Raw genomic sequence first — 26,858 nt, 5'->3', positions numbered from 1 at the left:
GGGAGAGGGGTCAGCCACATCAGCAGGGAGAGGAAATGAGGCAGGAAAAGACAGAAGGAAGAATGCAGGAGCAGAAAAATCAAGAGGAGGAAAGTGACGCGGGAGCAATGAAGAGATAGGAGACAGAAGCAGAAAGGAAAGGGACGGGAGGGGGACATCTTTCCTTCCTCTCTCCCCCAAGGATTCCACACAGGACTCCTGAAGCATAGCTGAATGATGGTGGGTGCAAAGAAGGAAGGAAAATAGAGGCTCCATAGGATTGGGAGGAGCCAGGGAGGGGGCAGTTGTGGTGGCCGAAATGGAACAAACAGCAATCCAAAATCCCCACCCCCCAACTCTGCCACTTCCCCCAAAGCTGCCAGCACATCTGGTTTCCACAAATGCCACTCCCCACACAAGCCCCTCCCACCCCGTCCACCCCACCCCTTGACCCAGGCCATCCCAACACTGGAGGGGAAGAAACTTTTTTAAGGTTATCATATTTGCAATGTTGCCCCAGCTCCAGCCCCAAACGGGGACTGCTAGAAGGGCAGGTTGGCCATGCTGCCCGGCGTTGGGAGGTAGCCCATCTGGCTGTCCAGAGACACACTGCGCTGCCGCAGGGGGTGGGACACCATGAGGTTCTGCTGGGGCGGGGGGCCCATGAGGGAGCCCTGTGGGGAGAGCATGTGGGGGGGCTGGCTGTAGACCTCACCCCCCACACCCCGTTGCTTCATCAGCATGAAATTCTGCTGGGTCATGAGGCCTTGTGGAGGGGACATGACCCCCTGGTGCAGGCCGTGGGGCACCATGCCCTGCTGTGGGGGCACACCTGTCCTGCCCAGCAAGGACATCTGTCCTGGGTGGCACATGGACATGTTGAGCCCCCGCTGGACACCCTGCTGGCCCGGGAGGTTGGGGGGCCGGGAGGGAGTCTGCTCCGCCATCATATTCTGCAGGTTCATGAGATGCAGATTGGGGGGCTGGGCCTTGGGGGGCTGGTTCTCGCTCTTGGGGAAGTACTGGAGGGTGCTGCTTGGCTTCTCAGAGGGGATGATCCTCGACAAGTCGAACTCAGGGATCCCCGTCGGGGTGGGCCGGATCACCTCGCTCAGCTCGGGGTCGTTCAGCACTGATGCCACCCCAGGAAGCACGCCTGGTGGGTACGCATCGCCCATGCGCCCTGCCATGGTTTTGCCCATCAGGTGCTGCTGGGGGGGCATGGGGCCTGGCGGCTGGCTGGGCAGGTCCTCTGGGGGCAGGGGCATACCTGAAGGGTAGTGCTGCTGCAGGCCAGGCCCAGCGCCCGCACCCCCACTGGGAGCCATGGCACCATGGGGCTGCTGCAGCCGAGGGGGGAAGGGCATCATCTGGGAGGAGCTGGGCACAGGGCCACAGGGGGCATTCAGGGAGTCTGGGCCCCCTGGAGCCATGATCATCGAGTTTTGAGGGGGTCCTCCTGTCCCCTGCGCATTGGGGTGCAGTGGAATGTTGGAGCCCAAAGGGGTGGGGGAGGGCAACATGGCAGGCGGGGGCTCATGGGACAGGGGCTGCTGGCCTGGCAGGTTCATGCCCATGGGGCTCTGGGCAGCAGCTGAGTTCAGGTGCATCTGGTTGGGCTGGTTATTGCTGATCCCTGTGGGGAAAGATGGAAAGGGGGTCAGGAATTGTGTGCCCCCAGCTGGGGGAGAGTGCAGAACTGAGTCCGTCCCCTGTCCCCAGCCAGGCTGGTGCCAGGGGTGAGGGCTTTCACCATCGGCCTCTGCTGGCTGCGAGGGAAGGGACTTGAGGCATTTAGGTTAGAAGCCAAGAGATCCGAGTTCTGGCCCAGTTTGCCATGGACACATCATTGGATGTTCGAAAAACCACTCAAGTGCTCTGGGCTTGGTTTCACTAAGTGACTACAAGCGAGAACTGTGTCCCAGGACATCACACCCCACTCCCAGGGCCCTCTGGAAGCACATACAAGCCAGCATGACCACAGGGGCAATTGCTGGCCATGGCAACTCTTCCCATTCCCAGTGCCCATATCAGCTCTTCTCCCTGTGGCCCCCTTCCTGTCCTCGCACCTGGCCCAGAGCCCTGCGGTGGTGGTGGCGGGGGTAGCAGGGGCCGGTCGGGCAGCAGCTCGTCATCTGAGGTGGCGATGGTCTTGATGGCATTGTGGTAGAGTGGGGTGGAGCTGGGCATGGCATACTTGGACATCTGGGACATCATCAGTGACAGGGGGTTCTGGGAAGGCGTGGGGTCTGGGGAGGAAGTGAATGGCAGGCTGGGGTTCATGAGGCCAGTGGGAGGGTTGGCGGGAGGCGCTGAGTTGCTGCTCCGGGGGCCGCTAGGCGGGAGGGCACCTACAGAAGGGGGGAGACAGAAAAAGCAGAGGGTGACTGGGAGGGGAAGATGAATTGGCTGCTCACATTGGGGGTTTAGAAAAAGTCACCTCCCAGATCTCCACCTGACTCTTCCAGGCAGACCTCTACTGAGATGTCCTACTCAACACAGGTCCCTCATTAACACTACAGCCCCCCCATCTTCAAGCAACTCCTGCAACCTCAGTGCCCCAGGCAGTGCGGAGATCCCAAATATGACCCCCTTAAAATGCATCTGAGATTAACATGGTGTCCCGTGAGAGCCCACTCACAGCTGCCAACATCTGCCCCTCAAGCAGAGCCAGCCACCTCTGGGTCCTGGTACTGTGATGCCTTAACTCATGCCCCTGCCCCAGCATGAAGACACCAACCTGGGAGGCTCCCAATGCCCCAGTCCAATGCCCCCTTGCCCAGCCCAGCTGACTCACTCTGTTCCATACTGCCCAGGGTGGTGGAAGAGTTCATGTTGAGAGGCGGCTGCTTGTTCTGGGGGACCCCAGGGCTGGGCATGGCTGTCTTGGGCGAGGCAACCCAACCTGGAGAAGGCACCGCCATGGAGGGAGACTTGAGCCTGCTGGGTGAGCCAGTAGGTGAACGGACACTGAGGGAGGAGCTGAGGACCTGGGGCGACTTGAGAGGTCCTGGCGGGTTGGCCGAAGGCAAGGGCACCATCTGTGAGGGAGTCTGGGGTGACTTGAGGTTGGCAGAGGGCGAGGTGACCAGGGGTGAGTGCACCTGGCTAAGGGTGGGCGATTTCAGATGCCCCATGCCTGGCGAGCCCATCTGATTAATACTGATGGTGAGGTCTGAAGGCCGTCTGCCCAGCCCCCGGTTTGGGGCTGAATGCACAGACCCGGGAGGAGGATTGGATGCAGGAGGCAGAGGCATGTGGCTGAGCCGAGTGGTGCCCACATTGCCCATGGGCATTGAGCTCTGGTCAGGGCTGAACATGTCTTGGGTATTGCCCATGTCCTGGGGCATGGCTTGGTAGGGTCCCTGGCCCCCAGAGAATCCCTGCTGGCCCTGGTTAGGAAACTGTGAAGGCATAAGCATCTTCTGCGGGCCACCCATCATGCCACTGCTGTTCTGGGCCCGCACCCGGGCCATCTCCTCAGGACTGAGGCCCTGTGGCCCCATCATGTCCCCAGGGCCTCGCATCTTCTGTGACATCAGCATCTGCTGCTGCGGGGTCATCTGCACATTCAGGTTCATGTTCATGTTCATGTTCACATTCATGTTCATGTTGAGGTTGCCTGGCCCCATGGGTGGGTCCACCTCCCTCAGCCCAGACTGCCCCATGGGGGGACTTAGAAGGCCCCGACCTCCACCGAACTCCATGCCCATGGGAGTGCCCGCCAGGCCCTCGCCACCAGCCATCTGCCCGGGGAACATGGCCGGATCCATCTGCCGGTGCGCCTGCATCATCCGCTCCATCTCCATGCCCTGCCCCAGGCCACTGCCTGCCATGCCCAGGGGGCGCTGCATGCCCATCGACCGCTTTTCCAGCAGCTGGTGCCGCAGCAGCTCCTCTCGAACCCGAGGAGTCATGAATCGCTCTGCTTCACCCTGCCCACCTGGGTAGGGCACGGCATTCTGGGCAAAATTGCTAGGCCCCCCCATGGGGGGCAAATCTTCAGTCCAGCCCATGCCCGGCCTCACAGGCCTTTGCATGGTATTCATGGGCACCTCCATGGGCATACCCTGCATGCCTCCAAACCCAGGTACCCGTTGCATCTGGTTGCCTGGGAAACGAGGGCCAGGGAAGGGAGGTCCGCCCCGGAGCTGCATGGGATCTTGGACATCCATGGGCCCCCGCAGCTGTGCACCCATTCCAGGTGGCCACTGATCCCCAGGCTTGCTGTGGTAGGGAGGGGGCGGCCCCCTCACCATCATGCCCCCCATGCCCATCATGTCCTGCAGAGGGCGGCCCCCGTGCAGCCCAATCTGCTCCTCCTTCCGCCGTTTCTCCTCGTAGTACTCTTCCTGCAGCTTGCGCCAGGCCACTTGCTCAGGCGTCAGGCTGTCCTGGCCCAGCCTCTGCATCATCAGGTTCATCTGCTGTCCCATGTCCCCACCTGGGGGGTGCCCAGGCACTTCATGCTCCAGCGGGGGACCCCCTAGGCTCTGTGTCTGCGAAATCATGGACTGCAAGGGCTCTTCGTACTTCTTCAGCCCACCGGAAGGGGCCACAGGTGGCTGCTGGGGGGCAGGAGGGGCTTGTGCTGGTGGTCCCCCCTCACCTGCTCCTCCCGGGGGCCCCTTGAGGAAGGGCTCGGTCTCCCCGCTGCGGAGCAACAGCCGCTCGATGTCTCGCAGGGTCTGGAGGGAACGCTCCCGATGCTCCAGCTGCTCCTTAGACAGGCCCTCAGAGCCCACGAGGCTCCGCTGCCCATTTCCTGAGGGAGCTGTCTCCCCTAGCAGGGCAGGGCCAGGGGCACTGCTGGGGTCTCCTCCAGGAGGCAGTGGGTTGTTGGTGGTGGCAGCCGTAGGGGTGTTAGGGTGGGTGCCCGCCGTCCCACCACCCGTGCTGGCAGCTCCCACTGAGTTAGGCGTCAGGTCCTGATTGGTGTCCTCAGGAGGCCCCTCTGAAGGCAGAGCAGGTGGGGCACTGCCAGGGGCTGGGGGTGGTGGTGGCGGCAGAGTAGGTGGCTGGGACTGCGGGGTGCCTGCTGACGGTGTGCTCAGGGGTAGCGGTTCTGGGGTGGGTGGCACTTTCGGGGCCTGCAAGAGAACAAAGGCAGAGTGAGACAGGTAAGGGGATGCATCAGCCAATTCGGCTATTCACAGAGGCGCCAGGCCTGGGCCAGGCTCCACACTCACCTGGTCAAGCTTGGCCCGGGGCACGTTCTGCTGATGGTAGGCAAGGATGGAATCGGCCCGGCCCTGCAGCACTGCCTCTGCGGCCCTGCACCGGAGGATTGGGCACAAACAGCTCAGAGAGGTGGGCAGGAGGGAGCCCTTGCCCTCATCCAATGCAACCCAACCCTGGCCCCCCCACAGATGCTCACTCAGGCCCCCAGGCTGAAGGATGCTGGGTAGACGAGCAGGATTGACCTCCCCTGAGGCACTTACGTGTTGGCCAGGTGGGTGGTGAAGACGTACACAAACTGTGAGGGAGGCTTTCCAGGGACACCCCCGCCCCCACCTCCGGGGGCATCAGACCGAAGGCCTGGAGGGGGCCCATGCGGGGGGCCTGGTGCACTGCTCTCACTGAGGGGCAGTTGGGCGGCTTGGCTGGGACCCAGCTGTGGGGCCGCCATGGCTGGGTCTGCTACATTACAGTCTGCATGAGAGAGGGGAGAGAAAGTGGGTAAGCAGCTGCCCCGCCTCCCCCCACTGCCCCCTCCAGAGATGCCTAGGGACACAGAGACTCACTGTTTTATAGCTCATGCCCACAGGGTCACCCATTGCCACAATCTGGTGTTTTCACTAGTGTGGTTTCCACACTTACTTGCCCTAGACCAGTCTCTAACCAGGATGGAAATCATGGTAACTACGTGGAGAGGAGGGAGAGGGAAAATGTGACCCAGACAAACCAGGCTCCCATGCGCCCGGCATTCTGATGGACACTTACAGATGCGATTGCATCTGATCACCACATCCCTGGGAGGAAGGTGTCACACACTCCACCTTACAGAGGAGGAAACCGATCCTTGGAGGGATGAAGTTACTCACCCAAGGTGTCACAGCCTGTCAGCGCAGAGCCAGTCTTTGAACCCAGGCAGGGACTGCAAAGCCCTGCTCCTAGCTCTGCTCTGACCCCTCCTGCTATGGTCTGTGTGTGTGTACGTGCAGACGCACATTGACCAGGTAAAGGGAGAAGGCAAAGAGGCTGCACAAATCGACGATTCAAACACTGAGTGGCTTTCATTCTACCCCACCACTGACTGACTTTGTGACCTTATGAATAAGACACATTGTCCTTCTAAGCCTCAGTTCTTCTACCTGTAAAATGGAAACACCAACTCCTGCTCTGCAAGGGGGCAGGTCAGAGAAATCTACTTTTACAGCAAGTTCAGAACCGGGTCACAAACTAAAAAATTGTTTGGAAAACAGAGAGAGTTAGAAAAGGCTGACAAACTGGGGTCACTCCCAGGGAAGACTGGCCACCGTTAGCACCAAGAGAAGTTTTGTTCCACAGTCACAAGCCTGACTCTAAGACCTAGCCTAGCAAAGAGCTGCAGTTGGTCATTGTTGGGTCTAGGGGAGTGGGTTGACCCATTCCCATGCCAGGAAAACCAAGTCTAAGTGCCTGGCCTGCAGACAGTGGGTGCCAGCACTCTCAGTTCATAGGAGGCGAACCGCCTGAGGTTGCCTCCTTTGAGCCAGGGCAGCGGCCACCGTCCCCCCGGGACCCAGTGTGAGGCTGCCCTCCTCGGATAAATCTCCTCTGACAATCCTACTTCCTAGTGGCCCTGCTCTGGCCCTTGTCTCTCCAATTTTACATAGAATAACAGACCCAAAAGTTTGAGGGGGACTTGAGAGCCAACCTCAGTGTGTGAGGGCTGCCCTTGGGAAAAGGAAGGTGCACACAGAGCTAGGACTCCTGGGGACAAGTTATGGGGAGGGAGGCACATTTTATTCCAATAAGGAACTTTCTAGTACAATAAGAACAATAATAAAAGCTAACGTATTGTCCTAAGTATGTTACATGTAGCAATTCATTTACTCCTCACACCAACCCTATGAGGTAAATATTACTTTTATAGATGCGGAAACTGAGGCCCTTCCCCAAATTTACACAAATAATAAGCAGAGGACTCAGGACATAAACCAAGGTGGTCTGACTGCAGAGTCTGTGCTCTTCACCTTTATTATCCTGCCCACATTAAGAAGTCTTTGAGAATCTAATGGTAGAACAATTAAAATAATCACAATGATTGCCTCGGCATTGAGTATAGGAGGTTAGCAAATTCTTCTTTTTTTTTGAGGAAGATTAGCCCTGAGCTAACTGCTGCCAATCCTCCTCTTTTGGCTGAGGAAGACTGGCCCTGAGCTAACATCCATGCCCATCTTCCTCTACTTTATATGTGGGACGCCTACCACAGCATAGCGTGCCAAGTGGTGCCATGTCTGCACCCAGGATCCGAACTGGCGAACCCCAGGCCACCGAAGCAGAACATGTGCACTTAGCCGCTGTGCCACCGGGCCAGCCCCAGCAATTTCTTCTTTGTAGTTCTCCATGTCTTCCAATATTTCTACAATGGCGCAGCCTCATGTTATAAAAGTGAATTGGAGGGGGGGAGAGTCTGTCCTAGGAGGCAGTGACCATCCCCATCTATCACTGAAGGGTTCAGCCAGGGGCTGGTGGACCACCAGTCAGTCTCCTGGGGGGAACCTAGGACCAGATGACGTTTGAAGTCCCAGCCAGCTGCAGAAGCTTTGGTATTTGGTCCCATGCACCACCTCCACAGACACGGTCCACTCATTCCACAAACACCTGCTGAGTCTGTTTCCTCCTCTGCAATGGGCACCACAATAACACCTACCTCACAGGGCTGGGGTAAGGATTAAATAAAACAAAGCAGCAAACTAGCCAGCGTAGTTTTTTCTTCCTTCTTTCTATGGTCCCTGGCTTCAAGAAGTTCCTAGTTCAACATTCTCTGACTAGTTTCTTATGCATTAAGTTGTTTCTCCCCCAAGACGTAGGTAAGCTTTGAGAGAAAGCACCAAATAAATTTGTATGGGCTTCCCAAGGGCAGATGCATATCTGGTTCTCCCCCATCACTTGCATGAGGCCTACATGCACGCTGATCATGATGAGAGTAGAGGGTGTCCACCCATACCCACTCCTCGTCCTGGTGACACACTCCATGCACTTTCCACGAGTCAATTACAGGTTAGGGGAAGGGCACCAGAGACAGCCAGCGTCAGTTCACACCCAGGCTTAGCACATTTTTGCAAGGCAGAGCCAACTGTCCGGCTCCCAGTGATGCTAGATCCTCGCTGCCCTCCCTCCACTGACCAGTAGGTGGCAGCATAGGCCAGGAATTCATGGGAGGAGGTGAAGCTGGTGTGGCCAGGAGAGGCCACCTGAGGTTCACCCAGCCCACCTGGGTCCCTAGGGAGAGGGGGATGGGGGGACACTGAGCACCTGGAAGGCAGGGGCTGGGCTGTCACAGTGCAGGGAGGGACTGAGTCTGAGAGATGGGCTGGGAGAGAAGGAGCCTGGGCTCTTGACCTTGCTCCTTGCCCCCAGCCTTCCAAAGCCCTAGGTAAGGAGTAGGAGGCTCCCTCAGGGCAGCCATCCCCTGGGAGCACCATGGGCCACAGCATCCTGGCATCGGTGAGCACTCACTGTGGGTGGCCCCAATGGGCTTGTCGTCCTCCTCGCTGTCTGGTCCTGAGCACCATTCGTCCCCACTGTATGGCTGCTTCCGCTCCAGCACACAACGCCGCTTGCTCCGGGGTGCCACCTCTGCCCAGGCAGGACGGAGGCAGGCAGGGGTCAGAGTGAGTATCCAGAGGCCCTGTCCTCACACACGCAGGGTCCCTCCCAGGACCATTCTCCCAGATGCCCATCCCAGAGGGCACTGCCCAGGCCATGGTGGGCACTTTGCCAGCCTTTGGTCCCCACCACACCACCATTTGTTTCTGATTTCTCTCTATAGCCCTGCTGCCTGTTTCCCCTCCCCCACCCAGCACCAAGCACAGCATAATCCCCAACCACAACTGGTTCTAATTAAGGCTGGGGGGGGGGGGAGGGAGAAGCCGCTGCTACTCTTCCAGGCCCCAGTGCCTGCTCAACAGCTCCCACCAGCCGGGATACCCGGAGGTTCCTGGGAGGTGAGTGGGTCTGCTCCTCACCTAGAGCACCTCCCTCTCCCTGGGGGCTCTGGTGGGAAAGCAGGAGAGGAAGGAGACTGACCATAAGCCCCATCACTGTGTGGCCCTTCCATGGGTGGCACCTAAGGATGAGAAATCTCTACCCTGGGCAACCCCAATCTTGAGAGAATGACCAGGTTGGTGGATAGAAAGGAAGTAAGAGAAAGGTGCTCCTGCATAAATGCTGGAGAGGAGCAGGGGAGGAGGATTAGGCGAGGTGGGCAGAAACATGGTCTCTCAGCAGTTTTGGGCTTTGGACTGTGGAAGATGCTGGGGTCGTGGGGATCAGGGCATGAGTACCTTTGGCCTCTGAATCCAGGGATGGGGTCCCAGCCTCTCGCTGCTCTCCAGAGTCCACAGACACGCTCCGCTCCCTCTTCACTTTGCCCTTGAGCGAGCTGAAAGGGGGCACCCCTGCCTGGGGGTTCTTCAGACTTGAGTTGCTAGGTGAGATCTGGTTGGCCTTGGCCCCATGGTTTCCCGCCCCCACGCCCTTCGAGCCCAGGTTGCAGGTGGGTCCTTGGTTCACATTCTGGTGCTGGGATTGGGCCCCGCCATTCCCTGTCTTGCCATGATTGGTCAACTTATTTTCTGGGTGCATTGGCTTGGCTGGGGCAGGGGGGCAGTGGCCGCGGGGGGACAGCGGCGGGCTCCCTGGAGCTTCTCTCCTCCTGGGGTGGGGTAACCTGGGAGAAGGTGGAAGAGACATGAAAAGTTAACCTTGCTAGGGGTTTAGTAGGCCTGGATTTTAACTGCCCTGTTCTGCTTCACCTAATGGTGGGGGAGGTAGGGGCTGAGTGGCATCTTAAGACCACCAGCTATTCCCTACCTCCCTCTATGGCTCCTCAGACAAGAGCTGATACTCTACCTTGGGGAGTGAAGATGGGGCAACCCCCTCCACTCCCCGGCCCCCACAACTCAAATGAAAATCAGGGGCCTTGCAGTGGCAGAATCCACCCCGCCCCCAGGCCCAGCATCCTTCAGACTTCAAGCCTCCATGGCAACCCTTCTCTGCTAGCACCTGACCAACACTTAAGCATCCTCTCTGCTAAGGTTTGCTCTCTTCAAACTCCTTCCAAGGTCCCCAACCTCAACTTTCACGTGTTCCAACACCAGCAGGGAAGGGGCACAGGACCTGAGGGTCACTGCTCATGCCCCAGCCCCATTCCCTTGGGGAAGTGGGGAAAAGCACATCAGAGAGTGGTACCCACTAGTCCAGACAGCTCCAAGAGCAGGAGGGGAAAGCCTGGAGAAGGTCCACCGGCAGGCCTGGCGGGCAGGCAGGAGCAGGAGGAAGGGGGGGAGGCGAGTGGTGTGTGGAACAAACTGGAGTGCAGCTCCAAGCCAAGGATTCCTGCAGCCTAGGCTGCGGGCCCTTTAAGCTCCAGCCTGCTCCCCCCACCACCTCCCCCTCCCCGGAGACCTATTAATAGCCGCTGGAAAGATCACATCACGGGAGAGGATATTTATCCCCCCTCATTCCACACCAGCTCAGATTTATTTCAGCTCTGCTGTCCTGCTGCTGCCGCCTGGCCCTGTCTGCCGGCTTCTCCTGGGGAAGGGGAGGGAGGCAGGCACCGCCCCTCCTTCTAGGGCCCACCCTCAGCTAGACTGAGGCCAGAGGGCCCAGAGGGCCTCAGTGTGCCCAACGGTGGGCCTGACAGAGGGCCGACAGTGAGGTGGGTGGGGATCTGCTCAAGCCATTTTTAAGAGGAAAGGGCTAGAAGGGACTAGAACAGCAGGCATAGCTGGTTGCCATTCCTCTGTCCCCAGGCACTAAGGCTGTGGGCTCCTGCCTGGGGCAGGCCTTCCCATTCTGACACCCCTTTAGCCACCAGTGGCCTGGAAGCCAGGTGCCCAGGGCAGCTCACTCTCCAAGCCAGCACAGCTCAGCCCTATCACCACTGGGCCCTTCCCTTCCCCACACTCCACACACACACATCCCGCCCTCCACGACACCCACACACCTTGTCTTGTTAGCCAGGATCCTCATGGCTCCCACACACAGTGGGGCTACGGCCCCTGTGCGTGCCCAGGGCCCAGCCAGGTACTCGGTACTGGAGCACGGACTGCAGCAACAAGCCCCAAAGAGAAAACTTGTGACTTGGGGAGGGGGTGTAGGAAGGGGAGGGGAGAAGGGAGGACCCGACAGCCCTGGGACTAGGGAACTGGATAGGGTAGGGTGGGAATGGAAAGGAAGGACTACTAGGTGGGGTCTCATCCGAGAGGCCGTTCCTGTCCCCATCCCTCCCGCACCTTACCCTCAGGGAGCCTGCGGTCTCTAGCAAGGCCCCCGGGCCGCAGAAGCAGAGTTCACTAAAAGGATAGTTGCAAAGGTGCCCGCGTGGGGCGGCCGTGAGGTCTGCTCTGGCCCCCCGGGGGACTCCCGCTCCCAGGCACGCCCCTCACTCGGGGTGGGGAACCCCTCACGCCCCGCTCCCAGCGCTGCGCGCCGCCCCGCCCGGGGCGCCCCCCGCGTGGAGGAGGCCGCGGTGGGGGCCGTGCCCCGCCTCGCCCCTGGCTCGAGGCCTAGCCCGTGCCCATCCCAGCAGGCCCGGGCGGGCAGCGAGAGGCCTGGCGGGGCCCCGGGGCTGCAGCTGGGCTCTTCTGGAGACCAGTAACGCTGGCTCGGATTCCTCCCCGACCGCAAGAATGCAGGAGCCTCCCCTCCCCCGCCCCGCACCCCACCCCCGCCCCCTCCGGCAGCGCCCGAGCGGAGAGGCAGAGAGAGCGAGCGAGCGAGCGAGCTAGCCAGGGAGCGGCAGGCGGGGAGCGGGAGCCGGCGGCCACACGCGCCGCCCGACGGACACGCCGCGGCGGGCGCGAGGGGCCGGGCGCGCCGGGCTCGGGGCCCAGCGCCCGAACTCTGAGTCTCACACACTCACAGCTCACACGTGGACGGGGAGACAAAGACACGCACGGAGCCCAGGACCCTGGAGGCGCGCTCCCGGCGGCCCCCGGAGGTGCGCTGGCCGGGGCAGGAGCGGCGGAAACAGCCCGGGGCACCCGCGCACACCGGGCTGCCGGGGCAGAGGGCGAGCGCGCCGGCTCATTGAACAGACGAAAAGACTGAGGCCCGGGCACAAGGGAGCCATAGAAAGTTGAGCCTGGTAGTCACAGAGAAACACACAGGGCCATAGATACACCACCAACAAACAGACTCACACAAACACAGAAGCCTCACCCAGCCGCCCCCTGCCCTGCCACCCCCCAGCCGATCCCGGTAAGGGGTGGAGGAGCGGAGGAGTCTTGGACCGAGAGCCTTGTCCCGGTGACAGGGCCAGCCAGACACTAGCGCACACTCCCGCTGCTCCCTGCCGGGCTGCTGCAGGCTGGGCTGGGACGTGGGGGTGAAGGGGCCCCCAGCCGTGACCCTGCGGGAGTCTAACCCTAACTTCAGCCCGCGGCACATTGGCCTTCCCTGCTCCAGCTCTGTCTCTGGGGAGGGAGGCTCCTCAGGGGAAGGTTCCAAAGTCCAGGGCCTGGCTGGGAAGCAGCCGGCTGCCAGCCCCCATCTCTGCATCACAATCGGTTAGAGCTGAGGCGGGGAAGGGCTGCAGGCGGCCGGGCCAGGCCTCTGGCTGACTTGGGTCTTAGGCTCACCCCCTCCCCACCCCATTGATCCTCAAAACTACCTGCCACCTACCCGGAAAGTATTCTTCTCCCCATTTCACAATGAGGAAACTGAGGTCTGGGAAAAGAAGGTGATTTGCCCTGGGTCACGTGGCCAGTTCGCCACAGCCCCAAGACCCCATTCCTGCCTGTTTCCTCTACACTGTAGTGTCCTCCCCCCTGCGTCACGACTGCTCCTCTAAGCCTGCACTAGATAGGTGGGCTTCCCACTTGCCTGCACAGGCCGCCTCCCTGTGGGGGGCAGGGCAAGGGTCACCCACTACCTCCCATGTTTACAATTCAAATATTGGGACCTGTAATAATTTGAGAAGGGGAAAATTATTCCTCTCCAGTGTCCCCAGTCAGGCCAAGGCTCCTCCCCAGAAGAATCTTGGAGTTGCCCTCCCCTCTAGGACTCCACCCCCTCGCTCCCACCCAGCCGCAGGGCAAGCTGAGTCAAGCACGGATGAGTCAGGACTTTCCCATCTCACACCTCCCCCCTTTACCCCTCAGGAGTTGGCCCCAGCTCCCAGAGACCCCTCCTCCTCTACACACAGCCCCAGAAGAGGCCTGGAAGGGGTGGGGGGGCAGGAGGGCTGATTCCCCGTGGGTGAAGTTTTTAAACAAACAATGAGTGAAGAGGGCTTCCCAGCCCCAGGCCAGGAGCCCCTGCGGGGGGGGGGGGGGGGGGGGGGGTGGTGGTGGTGGTTGGGGTGTGCTCTGAGAACAGGGCACTGTGGTTCCCTCTTAGGGGGTAGGGTGGGGAGTGGTGACATGTGCTCACAAATGGGGAGCAGGTGCAAGTCACCTGAGTGAAAGGCCAGGAGCATACCCCTGAGAATGTGAGAACGGAGCCCAGGAGGCAGCAGAGACAAAGAGCCTGAGATCTTTTGCCCTCCCCGTGCAACTTGGGGTTGGGAGAGCCAGTGGCCTAAGGGTGACAGTGCACCTGACCCTGCCTGGGGGAGGGAAACCAGCAAGGTTTCCCTGGATGCCCAGGGCCTCCAGGTGTAGCATACTAGCTCCTTGCTCAACACAGAACTGCCACAGGTCCAATGGGCATTCCCACACCAGTGGCAACCTGCCTATTTGCAGCTGCCCCCACCTTGGGAGCTTCTGCTTGGTTCACCAGCCTGTCCACCAAGTCAGTCTCCTTGCCTAGCTCAGACCCACCTAAAAGAGGGAGTGTGAAAACTCCTGGGAGGGTTGGTGCTCTCATACTTTGGGCAGACACCTCTGGAGAGGAAATGGGCTACTAGGATCCTCTGTGATGGCTGAAAGGACACGGCCCTACTGGGAGCAACAGGGGTGGGGTCCTTGGCCCCTGGCTTAGGGAGATGCAGCCCCCAAGACAACAAGGTCCCCTTTCTCCTGGGTGTCAGGACTCCTTGGTCCCTAGAAGCTTTCCTCTACCACCCAGGTCACTTCCTCTTCCTGAGGTGGTGGTGACTCAGCCGGGTGGGGAGGTCAAGGATTCATAGCCCAGCAGGAAATCTGTGCAAGGAACAAGGTATTGCTGTAGGACCCTCTATGTGGGGACTTCCAGGCTCAGGGGGCCTTCCCCTCTCACCCTGGTTACTAGCAGCTTGCCCCACTCCCCGCACCCCCCCCCCCCACAAAGGAGACCATGCAAATGAACCATTTTTGTCTGGGAGTTTCCAGCCCCACCCCACCTGCAGCCCCAGGATAATGTCAGGCAACCCCAACTCTGCAGGGACATGGAAACTCCTGGCCCCAGAACTTTCTGGTCTGAGGTCTTTGAACAGGGTGCTTCTGGGGGGGATTCTGCCCATTCTAGTGCCCACTGTCCCTTCTGGAGGCCGAAGGGACAAGTGGCATTGCCTGGACAAGCCTGAGGTCACCTCACTTGGCCCCTTCAGCCAGTGCCAGTGTGGCCAGTGCTCAGGAAGTGGTCATCCCCTGGCAGTGGGGTGCTCCCAAAGGTGCTGCCCAATCCCTGGCTGCTCCCTCCCACAGTGGGGAGGGGAGGAGAGGGTGGGGGGCACAAGGAAACAAGACAGGGCAGGAAGCCAGGCAGGCGGCGGGCACTCTGGGCCAGGCACAAACAGCCAACACAGGAAACCACAGCCCACCCCCGCCCACCCCACCCGCGCAAAGCTCTGGGAGAGAGGAGTGCCAAAAGCCCGGCACCCCAACTGGAGCAAGGGCCAGGGGTTAGCCCAGGGCAAGGCAGGAGCAAGAACCTTTCCAGTCCTCTCTCTGTCCCAGACCCTACCTGGGGAGGGGGAGAGGAAGCCAGGCTGGCAGGGATGGTGCTGCCTCTTTAAATCCACCGAAATCCTGAGCTAGGCCCAACCCAGCTCTGGTTTCACAGGAAGGAAAGGAGCTCAGGAGCCAGTAGGGCAGGCGGTGGTGGCTGGAATTAGCCCCACCGGCCCAAATATATCTGGTCTCCGCCTGCCACCCCACTGGCACTTCCTGCCCCCTGGCACCTGCACCACAGTGGGGGTGGGCAAGGGTCTAGGTGCTACTTTCTACCCTGTGGGAGACCCCAATCTCCAGAGGTGCCCTGTGGCTGGGTACATGTGGGTAGAAGTGACTTCCCAAGCCTGGATTCCCAGAAGGGAAGAATGGGCAGGGAGCTCCCCCTGGGCCCTCACCTGGCCTCTGTCCTCCAACGGGTTAATCTGGCCCCTGTTTGGGGGGTGGTTAGGGTGGCCTAGGAACCTCCTCCAAACTGCCTGGCGGCTGGGAACAATGGGGCCATTGTGGGAGGAGTGGAGTGCGGGCAGACTGCTGGCACAGCCAGCGCACCGTGGGGCGGGACCTCACCCTGCCCGCAGCTCTGCTCTCTCCCCCAGGTACTGCCAGCAGTGGAGACATCCTCCCAGCCCCCTCACCTCGCCTGCCTGGCCCAAACTCTTGGCATCAGCAGCACCTGGAGGGCCCTCAAGCTCTGCCCACGTTGACATCCAGACTGCCATGACCCTAGAGGAAGGAGGGGCATGTGGGCCAGGATGGGGTGGGGGTGGGGGCTGACCAGACAGGATATATGCCTGTGATCCTCCTGTAGGGAAGTCAGGAAGGCCAAATGGGTTTCTGGTGTCAGTCCTGGCACCCTCAGGCAAGAAGGGATTAGGGGATTGTGAGAGCAGTGACAGGCAGGGTCCCCTGCCCCCAGGCCTCCTTTCCCACACTCATTCCATAAACCTGCCCCCTGAGGTCCGGTGCCCTGGCAGCCTCGCCCTGTGGGGTTGGGACACTGGCAGGCAGTGTGTGAGTGAGGCAGTGGAATGAGAATGGGTTTGCAGTCGGGCAGGCAGGTGCCAATCACATCCCGCCCCTTGTGAGGCACGGGACCTTGTCCAGCCCTTCATCCTTCCAGGCCTCAGTTTCCTCACCTGCGAGATGAGGATAAATTTATAGAGTGAGATACTGTTAATGAAACTATCTAACAGAATGCCTATGACATACTCAGCCCTCAACAGAGTACCTCTGGCCATAATGTCACCTGCTTTCCTCCCTGCATGGCACCCAAACACACGGGCATTTGGTAAAGGGGGACATTGTCCAGCTATGTGCCTTTGGAGTATCCATGAGAATGATGATAATGTGCTATCCATTGGGCATGATATTAGTAGTATCAAGCACAAAGACTTGGCTCTTCCTCTGCTCTCCTCCCTCAGCTAGCACTCCCCTGGGCATCACTGGGTTTACCGACATACACTCAACCCCAGAGCGTGCACTTGGAGAGAGGTTGTTTACCCTCTTAGCCTCAGGTCTGTGTCTCAAAACCCCAGGAGGCAAGTGAAGGGGAGTTTCCCTTCAACGGTGGCCTGCAGGCACCCCTCCGCCAGGCACCCCTCCCTGTCTGACCTCTTGGCAGTCTCCCTGCAGGGTCTGGGGTAGAAGGAAACTGACGCCTACTTTCCTGCCATCAATCTCTTTAAAGAGTAGAAGGTCTGAGAGAGAAAAAGAACAAATGGGACATGCAGTTCTGGAAAGTAGGGGTCCAGGGAGAAGACCTGTTCTCTTCTCAACTAGAGAGGGCTATCCCTCTCAGGGTGGCTCCACTGGCCCCAAAAGGGTTAATAAGGCCCTAAAAATAACCTGCTCCCAGCAGGACCTGCTGATTGGAACCCTCCAGCCATCTGTTCCCATTTTCTCCTGTTCACATTGGAACATCTGAAACCAGCCCCAGAGCCCCAGCCCGATCCCAAAAATAGCCCCAGCCTGCCCAAGGAACAGGCCCCAGGGGCTGGGCACAGGCGGCATGGCCAGCCCAGCAGGGGGGCACGGCCCAGGCCAACTCTGAGCCCTCAGTGCCAGGCCCATGGAAGGGAGGGGTCCCTTCGGGTTCCAGGAGGAGGTGGTAAGTAGGGCCAGGTGCTCCAGCCCTCCCTTCTTGGTGCCAGGGCAGAGAAGGTACCTGCTAGCCAAGCCCAGGCCTCAGACTAGGAGCCCTGTTATCCCAGGCACTTCTGCCACATCTGAATCAACTTTCTCCTGAGATCTGCACTTTCACTCCCCAGAAGATCCAAACCACCTGTCTGCAGAGCTCTCCTCCTTGTGGGCACCCTCTCCCTGCTGCCCACTCCTGGGCTCCTCACGCAGAAGTGCCCAAGCCTCAGCCCTTCCACCATCCCACTCCCATTCCAGGGCTGTTAGGAGCCCTGCTCACCTGCTGTCACTCATCATTCTCCCTGCCCTGCCCCAGGGCACACAGGGCTGAAGCAGAACTTTTTCCAGCACTGCCCACACTCACCCAGGCAGCCCAGGAAAGGATTCTGGGGGTGTCCTCTGGACACCATGGATGCTGATGTGACCCCACTCCTCCTCTGGGCTTCAGGATGCCTCCTCCCTGCCCATCTGTGTGCAGCAGGTGCCAAGCGTGCCCATGTGGGCTTCACATCACAGGCCTGGGCACTGCCCTGCCACACTCAGGGAAAATGCCCAGGCAAAGTATAGGGAATCAGGGAACCCTGGGCCCTGAGGCAGGCCTAACAGCTGCCATCTATGTCACAGCTCCACACTGCCACTTTTCTCCCCAAGGAAGGCCCCTGACCCCTTGGGCCAGGAAGGAGAGGAGGAGGCCATTTAAGCCATTTAAGGACAGAATGTCTTGTTCAGCCTGCTGAAAGAACAGAGCAGCAGGGGTGAGATGGTGGGAGGGGTGCTGAAGCTGATCTGAGCTAACCGCCTGGGGGAGGGAGGACTCAGCCCTGAGAAGTGCTGGAAGATAGGAAGGGAGACCGTCCTAAGTCCCCCAGGCCCCTCGCCAGGCCCATGGCTATTTAGCAAACTTGCCATCAAGGTGTCAGCCAGCACCAACAGCAGGGAAACTAGGCAGCAAGAAGGTGGGTCTGGAAGGGTATTAGAATCCAGGAGTCTGAAGTGCTAGAAAGGTAGTCTTTTCCCCACCCCCACACTCCTCCCACCCCCATCAATTCTTCCCCTGCTAAAGCCCCTGGGAGGTCAACAGTTCCTGTGAAGAGCTATGACTAATAATAATGAGGAGGATCTCTAACATTTATTGAGCCTTTACTCTGTACCATGAAGCTGTCCTGGATGCTTCACAGGCATTATCTAATTTAAACCTCAGAACAACTCTATAAGAAATGACTCTTATTATCCCCACATTACAGATAAGAAAAGCGAGGCACAGGGAAGTTAAATAACTTGCCTAAGGCACACACAGTCCAGAATTAGAACAGTCAGGATTTGAACCCAGACACTCCGGCAATTGGGTTCTCAACCATTTCACAAGACAGATTCACCCTGGTATCAGCCTTCTGTGCTATGACGAAAGAAGAGGTGCCTCCCTCACTCATTCCGCACACATTCCCTCCAGGCCTGATGTGTGCCATGTCCTAGCAAGAGGCCATAGTTCCTGCCCAGGGACGAGATCAAAGAGAGGGCACCATGCCCCACCCCCTCAACACCGGTGCCCTGCCAGGTTGGTGCTCTGAGAGCAAAGTTCTTGGGCCGCACCCCCCAGCCCCGCCCAGCCCAATCCGTTATATCCTCACCCATCCTGGTCCCTAAGAGTCAGGGGAGGGAGCAGGGCAAGTTACCATGACAACAGCACAGGGCCCCTGCTGAGAGAGGCCCAAGGGCTGGAGAGGAGTCTGCTGCCCCTCCTACTCTCCAGGTGGGGGTCAAAGGTCAAGTGGGACTCACTAGTGTGGGGCGGAGTCAAGCCCTGCCCCCCAACCTCCTCAGCCACACCTGTCACTGCTCCCCACTTTTTTCATTGTCTGAGTTGGAAGCATGACCATTTCCTCCCTGTCCCTGAGGGGTAGTGGCCTCCAGCAGGGAGGGTGGGGGGATTAGAAGCGCCTCTCTCCTGAGGACAGTCTAGAGCAGTGCCTCCTCCCTGTCCTCGGCTTTCTCCAGCTTTCCCTAGTCGGACCAGGAGCATACGGGTGTGTTTGTTGTGAATTCAGGGAGTTGTTGCTAAGTAAGGAAGGAGGGGAGGGAGGGAAGGAGGGGGGTGGCAGTAGGGAGAGAGCCTGTGTGTATGTGTGTGTGCATGAGTCTAGGGGCCAGGGCAGAAACCACAGCTGAGGCCAAAGCCCCTGTCGAGGGGGAGCAAGTACTTGAGATGACCAGGAAATCGCACCTTGCCCTCCAGGGGTGACTGGGCAGGAGCTCCCCACCTCCCACCCCAGGGAAACGATCCAGCTAAGAAGGCTGGGATTTTCACTGGAGTGGCCCTTTAACCCTTCCTGCCCCGCCCCCACTCTCTCCCAGGTTCCAGGTTGTAAGGCTGTTAGTCCCCCCTCCTTTGCGGGGAGGAGAATAAAAGGAGAAGTGGGGGCAGAAAGCCAGGAGGAGGGCGCCCAAGACAAAAAGCCAAGCAGGCGGCTATGGCAGACAGAGATCAGCAAGGAGGCTGCAGAGGACACACACAAGCACACGGACCTCTCACCTCAGGAATAATGTGTGTCGGGCTCAGGCTCAAGGGTGTGGTCTGGGATGGGGGTTCCCTGTGGAGAGAGGGTCACAGCTAGAAGCCCCAGGCCAGCAATCTATGCCCCTGCCCCTCCCATAGCCCCAGCCCCACCCCCAACACGCACACCACATAAACACGGACACACATACACAGAGCCTGCAGCTCCAGGAAGTCTCTGAGCTACTCGGACACCACCCCCCCTCCAGGACTTCTGTGGATTGGCTGGGAGCCAGGCCTGACCCAGCTGCCCCACCGCACTGCTCCCCCTCGCTATCCTGGAAGCAGGAAAGGAGAAGGCACTGGAAGATGCCTAGAGCTCCCTCAGAGCTGGGCCCCACAGGGAGAGAAGGGGTGGATGACTCCCATGACCTGGCCTGAGGACCCCAGCTTCCAGCACCAGCCACCCCCAGGGTTATCCTATGTCAGGGAGAAGAATGGTGTGGGTCCTATGTACCTGTGTGGTCTCCTTGGCTACACCCCTTGTCCCCTGAAGATGCAAAGTCCTGGGGGGCGCAGCCTGGTTGGGAAGGCCAAGGGGGAGGGAGAATCAAGCTTAGCAGTTCAGTCGAAGGGGGCTGGGGGACGCTCCCACAGGCAGGCAGGCGGGAGCGAGGCTGGTGGCTGGGCTCAGTTTGTACTGGGGGTCAAAGGGGAGTTCTTTTCCGAAGAATTCTGGGAGAGACGCCAACTAGAGCAAGCTGCTAACCACCCCTCCCTCTCTCTCTCACTGCACTGGGGGTGGGGGGGGTGTCCCTGCCAACCAGACTTAACCCTCTCCAGTCTGTGTTGCTCTCAGGCCCAGGATGGGGGAGCTGGGAAGGGGACCTCCGGTTAGGCTCAACTTTCAGTTCTAAGGGGCAAGTCCTGGGCGTCTGCCAGAATGCGGCTTGTTCCACATGGCCCCATCTGGTACCACCATGCCCTACCGCCACCTGAGTGACTTTTCTGGGCTCATCTCCTGAAGGTGTCTGCAGTGACGTGTGTGTGTGCGTGTCTCAGAGATTGAGAAACAAACTGAAAATTCCTTGCCAAGGCCCTCCCCCTGCTGGGTCACTGAGCACTGTACCAACCTGTGCCTCTACCCCTCCCTCCCTCCCTCCCTCCCTCCTACCGCGTCCTGGGACCGGAGGCCATGGGTGGGGGGAGTGTAGAAGGGACATCTCATCCTTCTGCCCACCTCCTGCTGCTGTCTCCTCAGGCCCTTGACTCAAACAAACAGCCCCTGCCCCAGCCCTTTTCTTCCTCACTGATGGCCACAAGTGCTTCCAGAGGAAAGCATTCAATTATAGCCTGAGATCCCAGGCTGGGAAATTGAGTCATTGCGAGATATCAGGGGTTCCAGTGCCTGTACCCCATGCAGACATAACTTTGCTATCACCACTCTTGCTTTGACAAAAAAACAAAAACACTCTAGCAACCTCCTCTCCTGTAGAACACCATCTAACTGCAGAAGGAAAGAATGAGATTAAACATCAAGGACTTTCTAGGATCAAGGTTACAATGGCAGCTGGCCCCACCCCAAATGCCTCATATTTCTGGGGTGGTACATCACCCCTTTAGGATTCCAGGCCCCTGTGTCTTCTGCTCAGGCTGGAAATATGAGTGTCTTGTCCTGTTTTGCTGTCTGCCCCTAGCTAGAGAAGTCAACATTTCTGAACATAAATGAGCCACCAAGCTCCCAGGTCTAATGTGGCTGGCTGTTCCTTGTTCCCAATGAAGCAAGTGCCCCCAGGGGTGGAGAGGGAACTCCCTTTCCCCAGCCCTTTCCTTTAGAGTGCATTCAGCCTGCCTATGACAGCCACCACTGTATCATCAGGACAAGATGAGGGTGGACTGGTGGGTAGTGTTGGGATCCCCTCAAGGTGCTGGGTGTCCATGAGGGGCAGAAGAAGACAGCCAACCCTGGGGACAGTTTATCCCAAAGTCTCCCCACTCCACCACTTTCTTTCCAAGGACTGCAGAACTGCCAGAAGCCTTGGCCCCACTCCAGGAAACCTCCCTATCAAAGGACAAAGGACTCCATGTCCCAGGGAGCTGCAGAGAGACCTGTGACTACACACCCCAGACATGTTCCAAGGGAGAAGGAGAGAGGCGGGAACAGAAGCAGAGAGCACGCATGTGTGCACACACGCACAAATACTCATCAAAGAGGCACGACCCGGGCGCACACACTCCTCAGAGGTACTCCCAGACATGTGCAACTAAGAGACAGACACAAGTCCCAAAGACACGCATCCAAGATACCTCCTAAAAATAACCCCGAACATCCCAAGAGTGCCTCCTTAAGACCCCTAGAGGCTCCCAAACTTGTAGAGGCGGCCCAGGAAAGCTCAGAAAATACAAAGGACACCGGCCAGTCACAGAGAACTGCTGACAGACAGAGGATACACCCACACTGGGACACACACACACTCACAGTAGTATGCGTATGGCCATGTGCTAGCGCACAAACTTATACACACACACACCCTGGCAATGCGCAGCATGAAGTCAGATGAGAGGACTAAATTCTGGCCTAGTGGGGAGGAGGGGAGTCAGAGGCGGGTGGAGAAGTACTCAGGGATTTCAAAACAATCCTGGTTTCGAAATGCTGGAAATGCTGGATTCAGGGCCATTCCCAGTTGAGGCTGGGGAGGGGGGGGGGTGGAGAGTGAGGGGGAGGGGGAAGACAGGGCAGCGCGGGGCCACCAGCCCGGGGCCACCAGCCCACTGGAGGAGGGGGTTGGACAGAGGGAGTCCCAGCCCCTGGAGAAGGGGGACTAGAAGAGACACCAAGGTTAGGAGGGGCAGACGGCCCAGGGCCAAGCAGGGAGAGCCTGGGGTGGAAAGGAGGCAAAAAATGAGATGCCTCTGCTTTTGCCCCTGACTGGAAAGGTGAGAAGGCAAGGGAGACCACCCTCCCCGTCAGGACTGAGAGGAAGGGGGAACCTGCCTGTGCCCACTTCCCCCACTCACGGGCGGTGGTGACCACCTTTTTCCCTACAGAGGAGCACCCTGGCTCCCCTTCCCCACTGGCTAGCAGAGCCCCAAGGTGGACCTAAAGCTAAGGGGTCAGATGGTATGAGAGGACGGCAAGGGCCTGCAGGGGTCAGGGATCTTCCATGGGACCCAGGACTCCCCACACTCAGGGCAGGGTGGGGGACATCTCCTGAGAACCCAGGACTTCCCCCTCCCAATGGAGAGTGGGGGCCCTGAGGGAGACTGAGACATTGCAGCACCCCCGCACCCAGGAAGTCACCCCTCTCCTCCCAGGGCAGCAGAATGCCCTTACTGCCCCTCCCCCAACCCCTAGGGAAAGTCGGCAGTTCTCTCCCAGGGAGGGGAGGTCAGGCCAGGCTGGGGGTGGGGCTCTGGAGGCCTGGCGCTGGCACCCAGCAGAGGAAATTCCAGGCTGTAACTCCAGGCTGCCTTCAGGGCCGCCCATCCAAGTGACTTAAAGCACCTCAGGAGCCCTGATGCTGTGGCCTTCTTCATCCAGCCCCTCTTAGCCTCTGGCTGCCTGGCCCTCCTACTGGCTCCAGCTCCAGCTCTGGAGAGGACAGAACCTGGGGAAACAGCCTCTCTGGAGGAGCCTCTACCATCCCCATCCTGGCCCCTTTGCCAGTCAGAGCCTCCTTTCCCCAGATCCCTGGGGGCAGCCCCTACAGTGTGGCTATGGGTGGGCAGCTGGCAGGGCTGCCAGGCAGGGGTACAGATGCCAAGCTAGAGCAGCCAGGTGCTCAACAGGTTGAGCCAGTCCCTGGAACAGCCAGCCCCACCCCAGGGAGAGCGGGCCTGGCAGAGGCTCCCTGCCTGCGGCACCCAGCCTGTACCCACTTGGCTCCCACGGCTGCCCACTTTCCCACGGTGCCATCCCCTCTGTCTCCTCCCCCCAGGTCAGCACCCGGGCAGTGTCCAGGATTCCTGGCACAAGAAGGGATGCCATTTCCCCAACACCCATGGGTGCCTAGGCTCTAGGGGTGCCTCACTGCCAGCAACAAGGAGTCCCAGGAAGAGGACACAGGGCCTCAAGGCAACAAGAACCCCAAAGTGCCCCCCACCTCCTTGCAGGCCTCTTCCAGTCCTGGGAAGACTGAACACGCAGACACCCTGGCTCCCTGCAGCTGCCCCCCTGGGCGCTGGGACAGAACTTTAGCCTGTGGTGCTAGAGGCAGTGTGGGGGTGCCCCCAGCTCCTGTCTTAGACTCCTTGGAGGAGGGGCTGCAGAGCTGGATGACTGCTGGCTCCCTCCACTCCTGCCAGAGCTGCTGCTGCCTGCAACCCTGGTCCTTTCCTTCTACCCCACTCCTGGGCTCCACGGAGCTCCATCCCAGCCACTCCCCCCACAGGCAGGCAGCCCCCCTTTGCAGGCATCTCCTTTAATCTAAAGCAGGTGCCAGGCATTCCAGCCCTTGCTGAGTCGACACTGCCACCCACTAGGCCTCTGCCCAGAAGGCTACTGCCCTGTCTGTGCATGGAAGTTGAGTCCCCAGCCCAGGGCTCCTGCTTAACCCAGGGACCCAAAAGTTGGGAGGCAGGAACTACCCAGACGGAGTCGTAGATGCTCAACACGAATTCAGTAAGCAAGTTCACTAGGTCCCACGTTACCACTGTTGTGCTAGTCCTAGACTTCCATGAACCACTGATCCTTCTCCAGGATGCTGTAATCTCTTCCCACCTGGACCCTCAGCCCCGGTAATTAGAGACTCCTTTTGAGCCTCCATATGGATCTCTAGAACCCATCTTCAGCCACGGGCTCCTGCTACCCTGAGCACAAGAGTTACTCTAGATCCAAGATTAGAGGTATTCTACCTCTCACCAGCACCCTTTCCAAGATTAACCCCCACGCCTCCCCACTCAGGAGCAAAACAGGTAAGCAGAGAGCCTCTAGAGGGAGGTGGCCAGAGGCTACTAGCCCTTCAGGCCTGGTTCTCCAAGGCCAAGGAGCCTGATCACCTTGGGGAGGAAGCACCTTCCTTCCTGGCACCAGACTCCCCCTGCCCCTCACCTTCCTCTCTCATTCTCACCCTGTCCCGAGGCTTCTATCAGCAGGCATCTCAGAACTGACACCAGAAAGACAGGGCCTGAAAGTGCTCTTCCCCTGAGGCCATGAAATCGTGGTCCTGACCCAGAGAAGGCAGAGCTGGAGGGGCAGCAGAGGAGCCAGGCAGCCCTAGCCCAGAAGAAGTGGCTGCTCCCTCGAGAGGCTGAGGAGGAGGGAGAATAAGGGGAATGGAAGCCCACCCACCATGGAGGTCTCACTCGGAGAGCTGCCCAGAGGCATCAGTAGGGTTACAGCAGATACAGCACTAAGACAGCTTTTCTAGGTAAAACAGGAAACCGAGGCCAAAGACCAAGGGGGCCTCCAAGCCCCTTTCTCAGGGCTCAGTCACATGCCCAGCTCACCTCTCCCAGAGCAACACTTTTCTTCCCTGCAGCAGAGGCTCCCCCTCGGGACACAGACACACACCCCAAGCAGCAGACAGACAGAAGGAGGAGGGAGGAGGGGGTGTCAGAAAAACCCGGAAGGAAGGAAGCTGGACAGACAGACAGAAGCTGATCCTGGCTTCATTGCTCCAGAGAGACACCTCCAGATTCCCAGATTGTGAGGGACACTCTCCTTCTCAGCTCCCAAGGCGAAGAAGGGGAGAGTACACCTCAGTCTCTCCTGAAACCAAATTCCAGCAGCCCTGGGACAAGACATACCCCAGCCAAGCAAGAAGCCCCAAGCCTCACTTCTCTTCCCCACACTCCTCCCCACTGGGCTCCTTGGGACCAAGGCAGGGGCCACCTCCCCTTAGCGGTGCAGGGACACCTCCAAGGAACTGTGTGACTGCCCCACCTCCCAGCCAAGCCCACACCATTAAGAATCTTTAGCAGGGGAGACTCTCCAGGCACAGCCCCTGCTGCTCCGAGGCAGTGCTTGGGAGCAGAAGGTGAGCCCCAGCAATCCCCAATCCCAATGCACCTCCTTCTGGAGGTTCCCATCAGCCAGGGGAGGAGTGCTGGGGTGCTGAGACCCAAGGGGTTGGTGAGCCTGGGAGGGGGACTACATTTCCCAGAAGCCCCCAGGGCAGAGTTGCTGCTCCAGCTGGCCCAAGGCCGGCCTTGTTCTCTGCGCTAGGGTGTCAGGGTCCCCTGGCTTCCCCTAAGCCCTCCTCCCTGTGCTCTGGGGCTGCCAACCTGATTGGGGGACCGAGAGTAGCCTCCACTAACACTGGGGGCGCCCCCACCCCTTAAACAGCCTGGGGGTGCGTGCCAGAAGGCAAGAGACAGACTGGGTTCCCCCTCCCCAATTCAGACTAGATCTCCCTCCTCGCACCTCTGCTGGCCTTGGCATGACTTTCGCCCTCAGCCCCAGCCCACCCCTCACCTCACGCGGGTCGGGGGTCCTCACGCCAGGCCGGAGCTGGACGCCATGACCAGGTCAGGGTCGGTGGGTGGATTGGGGTCCTCCTGCTCGCCAGTTGGAGGTGCAGAGGGGGGCGGGCAGGCGGTGATCTTTTGATCCTGGACGCCTTGGTCTCAATACCAGCCCGGCCCGGGAGGTCTCCGGGGGTCGCTGGGCGCCTGGGTTCCTGCCTCCCAACCGCGGAGCATGGTCGTGGGCGCGGGGCAGCGGCGGGAGAGCGCGCACACCCGCCCGGCCCGGGGCTCGGGGCTGGGGTCTCGGCCCCGAACCTCACGGCTCGGGCTCCCGCTCCTCCTCCCTTCCTTCCTTCCTTCCTTCCTTCGCCTCCTCCTTTCACTTTCCCCGGGGCCCGCGGGGACGGCGGGCGCGGGGCGGGGAGGGGGCTGTCTGGGCGCTTATTGTTGGTCGGACGCCGAGGGTCCGGGTAGCAGCCCCCGGGTGGCGCGGCGCCGGGGGACCCAGGCGTGTGGGCGTCCGGCCGGCTGGCTCCGGGCGGCAGCTGTGGTGAAGCGGCCCCGAGTCCGGGGCATGTCCGGCCACTGGCTCCGCCGCGCGCCGCCGCCTCCCCGGGCTCCCCTGCGCTGCCGGAGCCTCGCTCGCCCCTCCACTCGGCTCCTCTCCCCAGCCTGAATAAGCATCGGGGCTCTCTGGCTGCCTCCTTCTGCCTTCATACCAGAGCCCGGAGAGGCCCCTGTCAAAATAAGAGCTCCCCCATCTCGCTCGCCTCCTCGCCCAACCCGGCTCCCCCAGCCTCCCAGTGGTCTGA

At 59.8% G+C, this 26,858-nt stretch overlaps 1 protein-coding gene across 8 annotated transcripts; it reads right to left on the bottom strand.

The window, feature by feature from the left end:
• Positions 1-36: 36 nt before the first annotated feature.
• On the bottom strand, positions 37-26,789 carry BCL9L (BCL9 like). Of its 8 annotated transcripts, XM_070490130.1 has the most exons (11): positions 26,054-26,789; positions 19,678-19,735; positions 13,959-14,279; positions 11,141-11,242; positions 9,474-9,859; positions 8,647-8,766; positions 5,421-5,631; positions 5,169-5,253; positions 2,777-5,069; positions 2,049-2,330; positions 37-1,615 (listed from the first exon to the last, which is right to left on the bottom strand). In XM_070490130.1, exons 4-11 carry the CDS (start codon positions 11,164-11,166, stop codon positions 522-524), a joined length of 4,497 nt encoding a protein of 1,498 aa, XP_070346231.1. In that variant the 5' UTR covers positions 11,167-11,242; positions 13,959-14,279; positions 19,678-19,735; positions 26,054-26,789; the 3' UTR covers positions 37-521. The 8 variants fall into 8 exon arrangements, with proteins under 8 accessions (XP_070346231.1, XP_070346232.1, XP_070346230.1 ...); XM_070490131.1 differs by lacking the exon at positions 13,959-14,279 and having other exon boundaries at positions 19,671-19,735; XM_070490129.1 differs by lacking the exon at positions 13,959-14,279.
• Positions 26,790-26,858: the final 69 nt, after the last annotated feature.

The sequence above is a fragment of the Equus asinus genome, chromosome 20 (genome assembly GCF_041296235.1).
Source record: "Equus asinus isolate D_3611 breed Donkey chromosome 20, EquAss-T2T_v2, whole genome shotgun sequence".
Lineage (NCBI taxonomy): Eukaryota > Metazoa > Chordata > Mammalia > Perissodactyla > Equidae > Equus > Equus asinus.
The sequence above is the reverse complement of the archived record's forward strand: the minus strand, read 5'-3'. Positions and strand labels throughout refer to the sequence as shown.

What these genes read in the sequence shown, in the direction of transcription:
- BCL9L (XM_070490131.1), bottom strand. Translation starts at nt 11,166, where the DNA reads ATGAGGATCCTGGCTAACAAGACAAG. An exon ending in CCTGGATTCAGAGGCCAAAG is followed by an intron (nt 8,767 to 9,473) that starts GTACTCATGCCC and finishes CTGCCTGGGCAG; the next exon opens with AGGTGGCACCCCGGAGCAAG. An exon ending in ACCGCAGGGCTCTGGGCCAG is followed by an intron (nt 1,616 to 2,048) that starts GTGCGAGGACAG and finishes CTTTCCCCACAG; the next exon opens with GGATCAGCAATAACCAGCCC.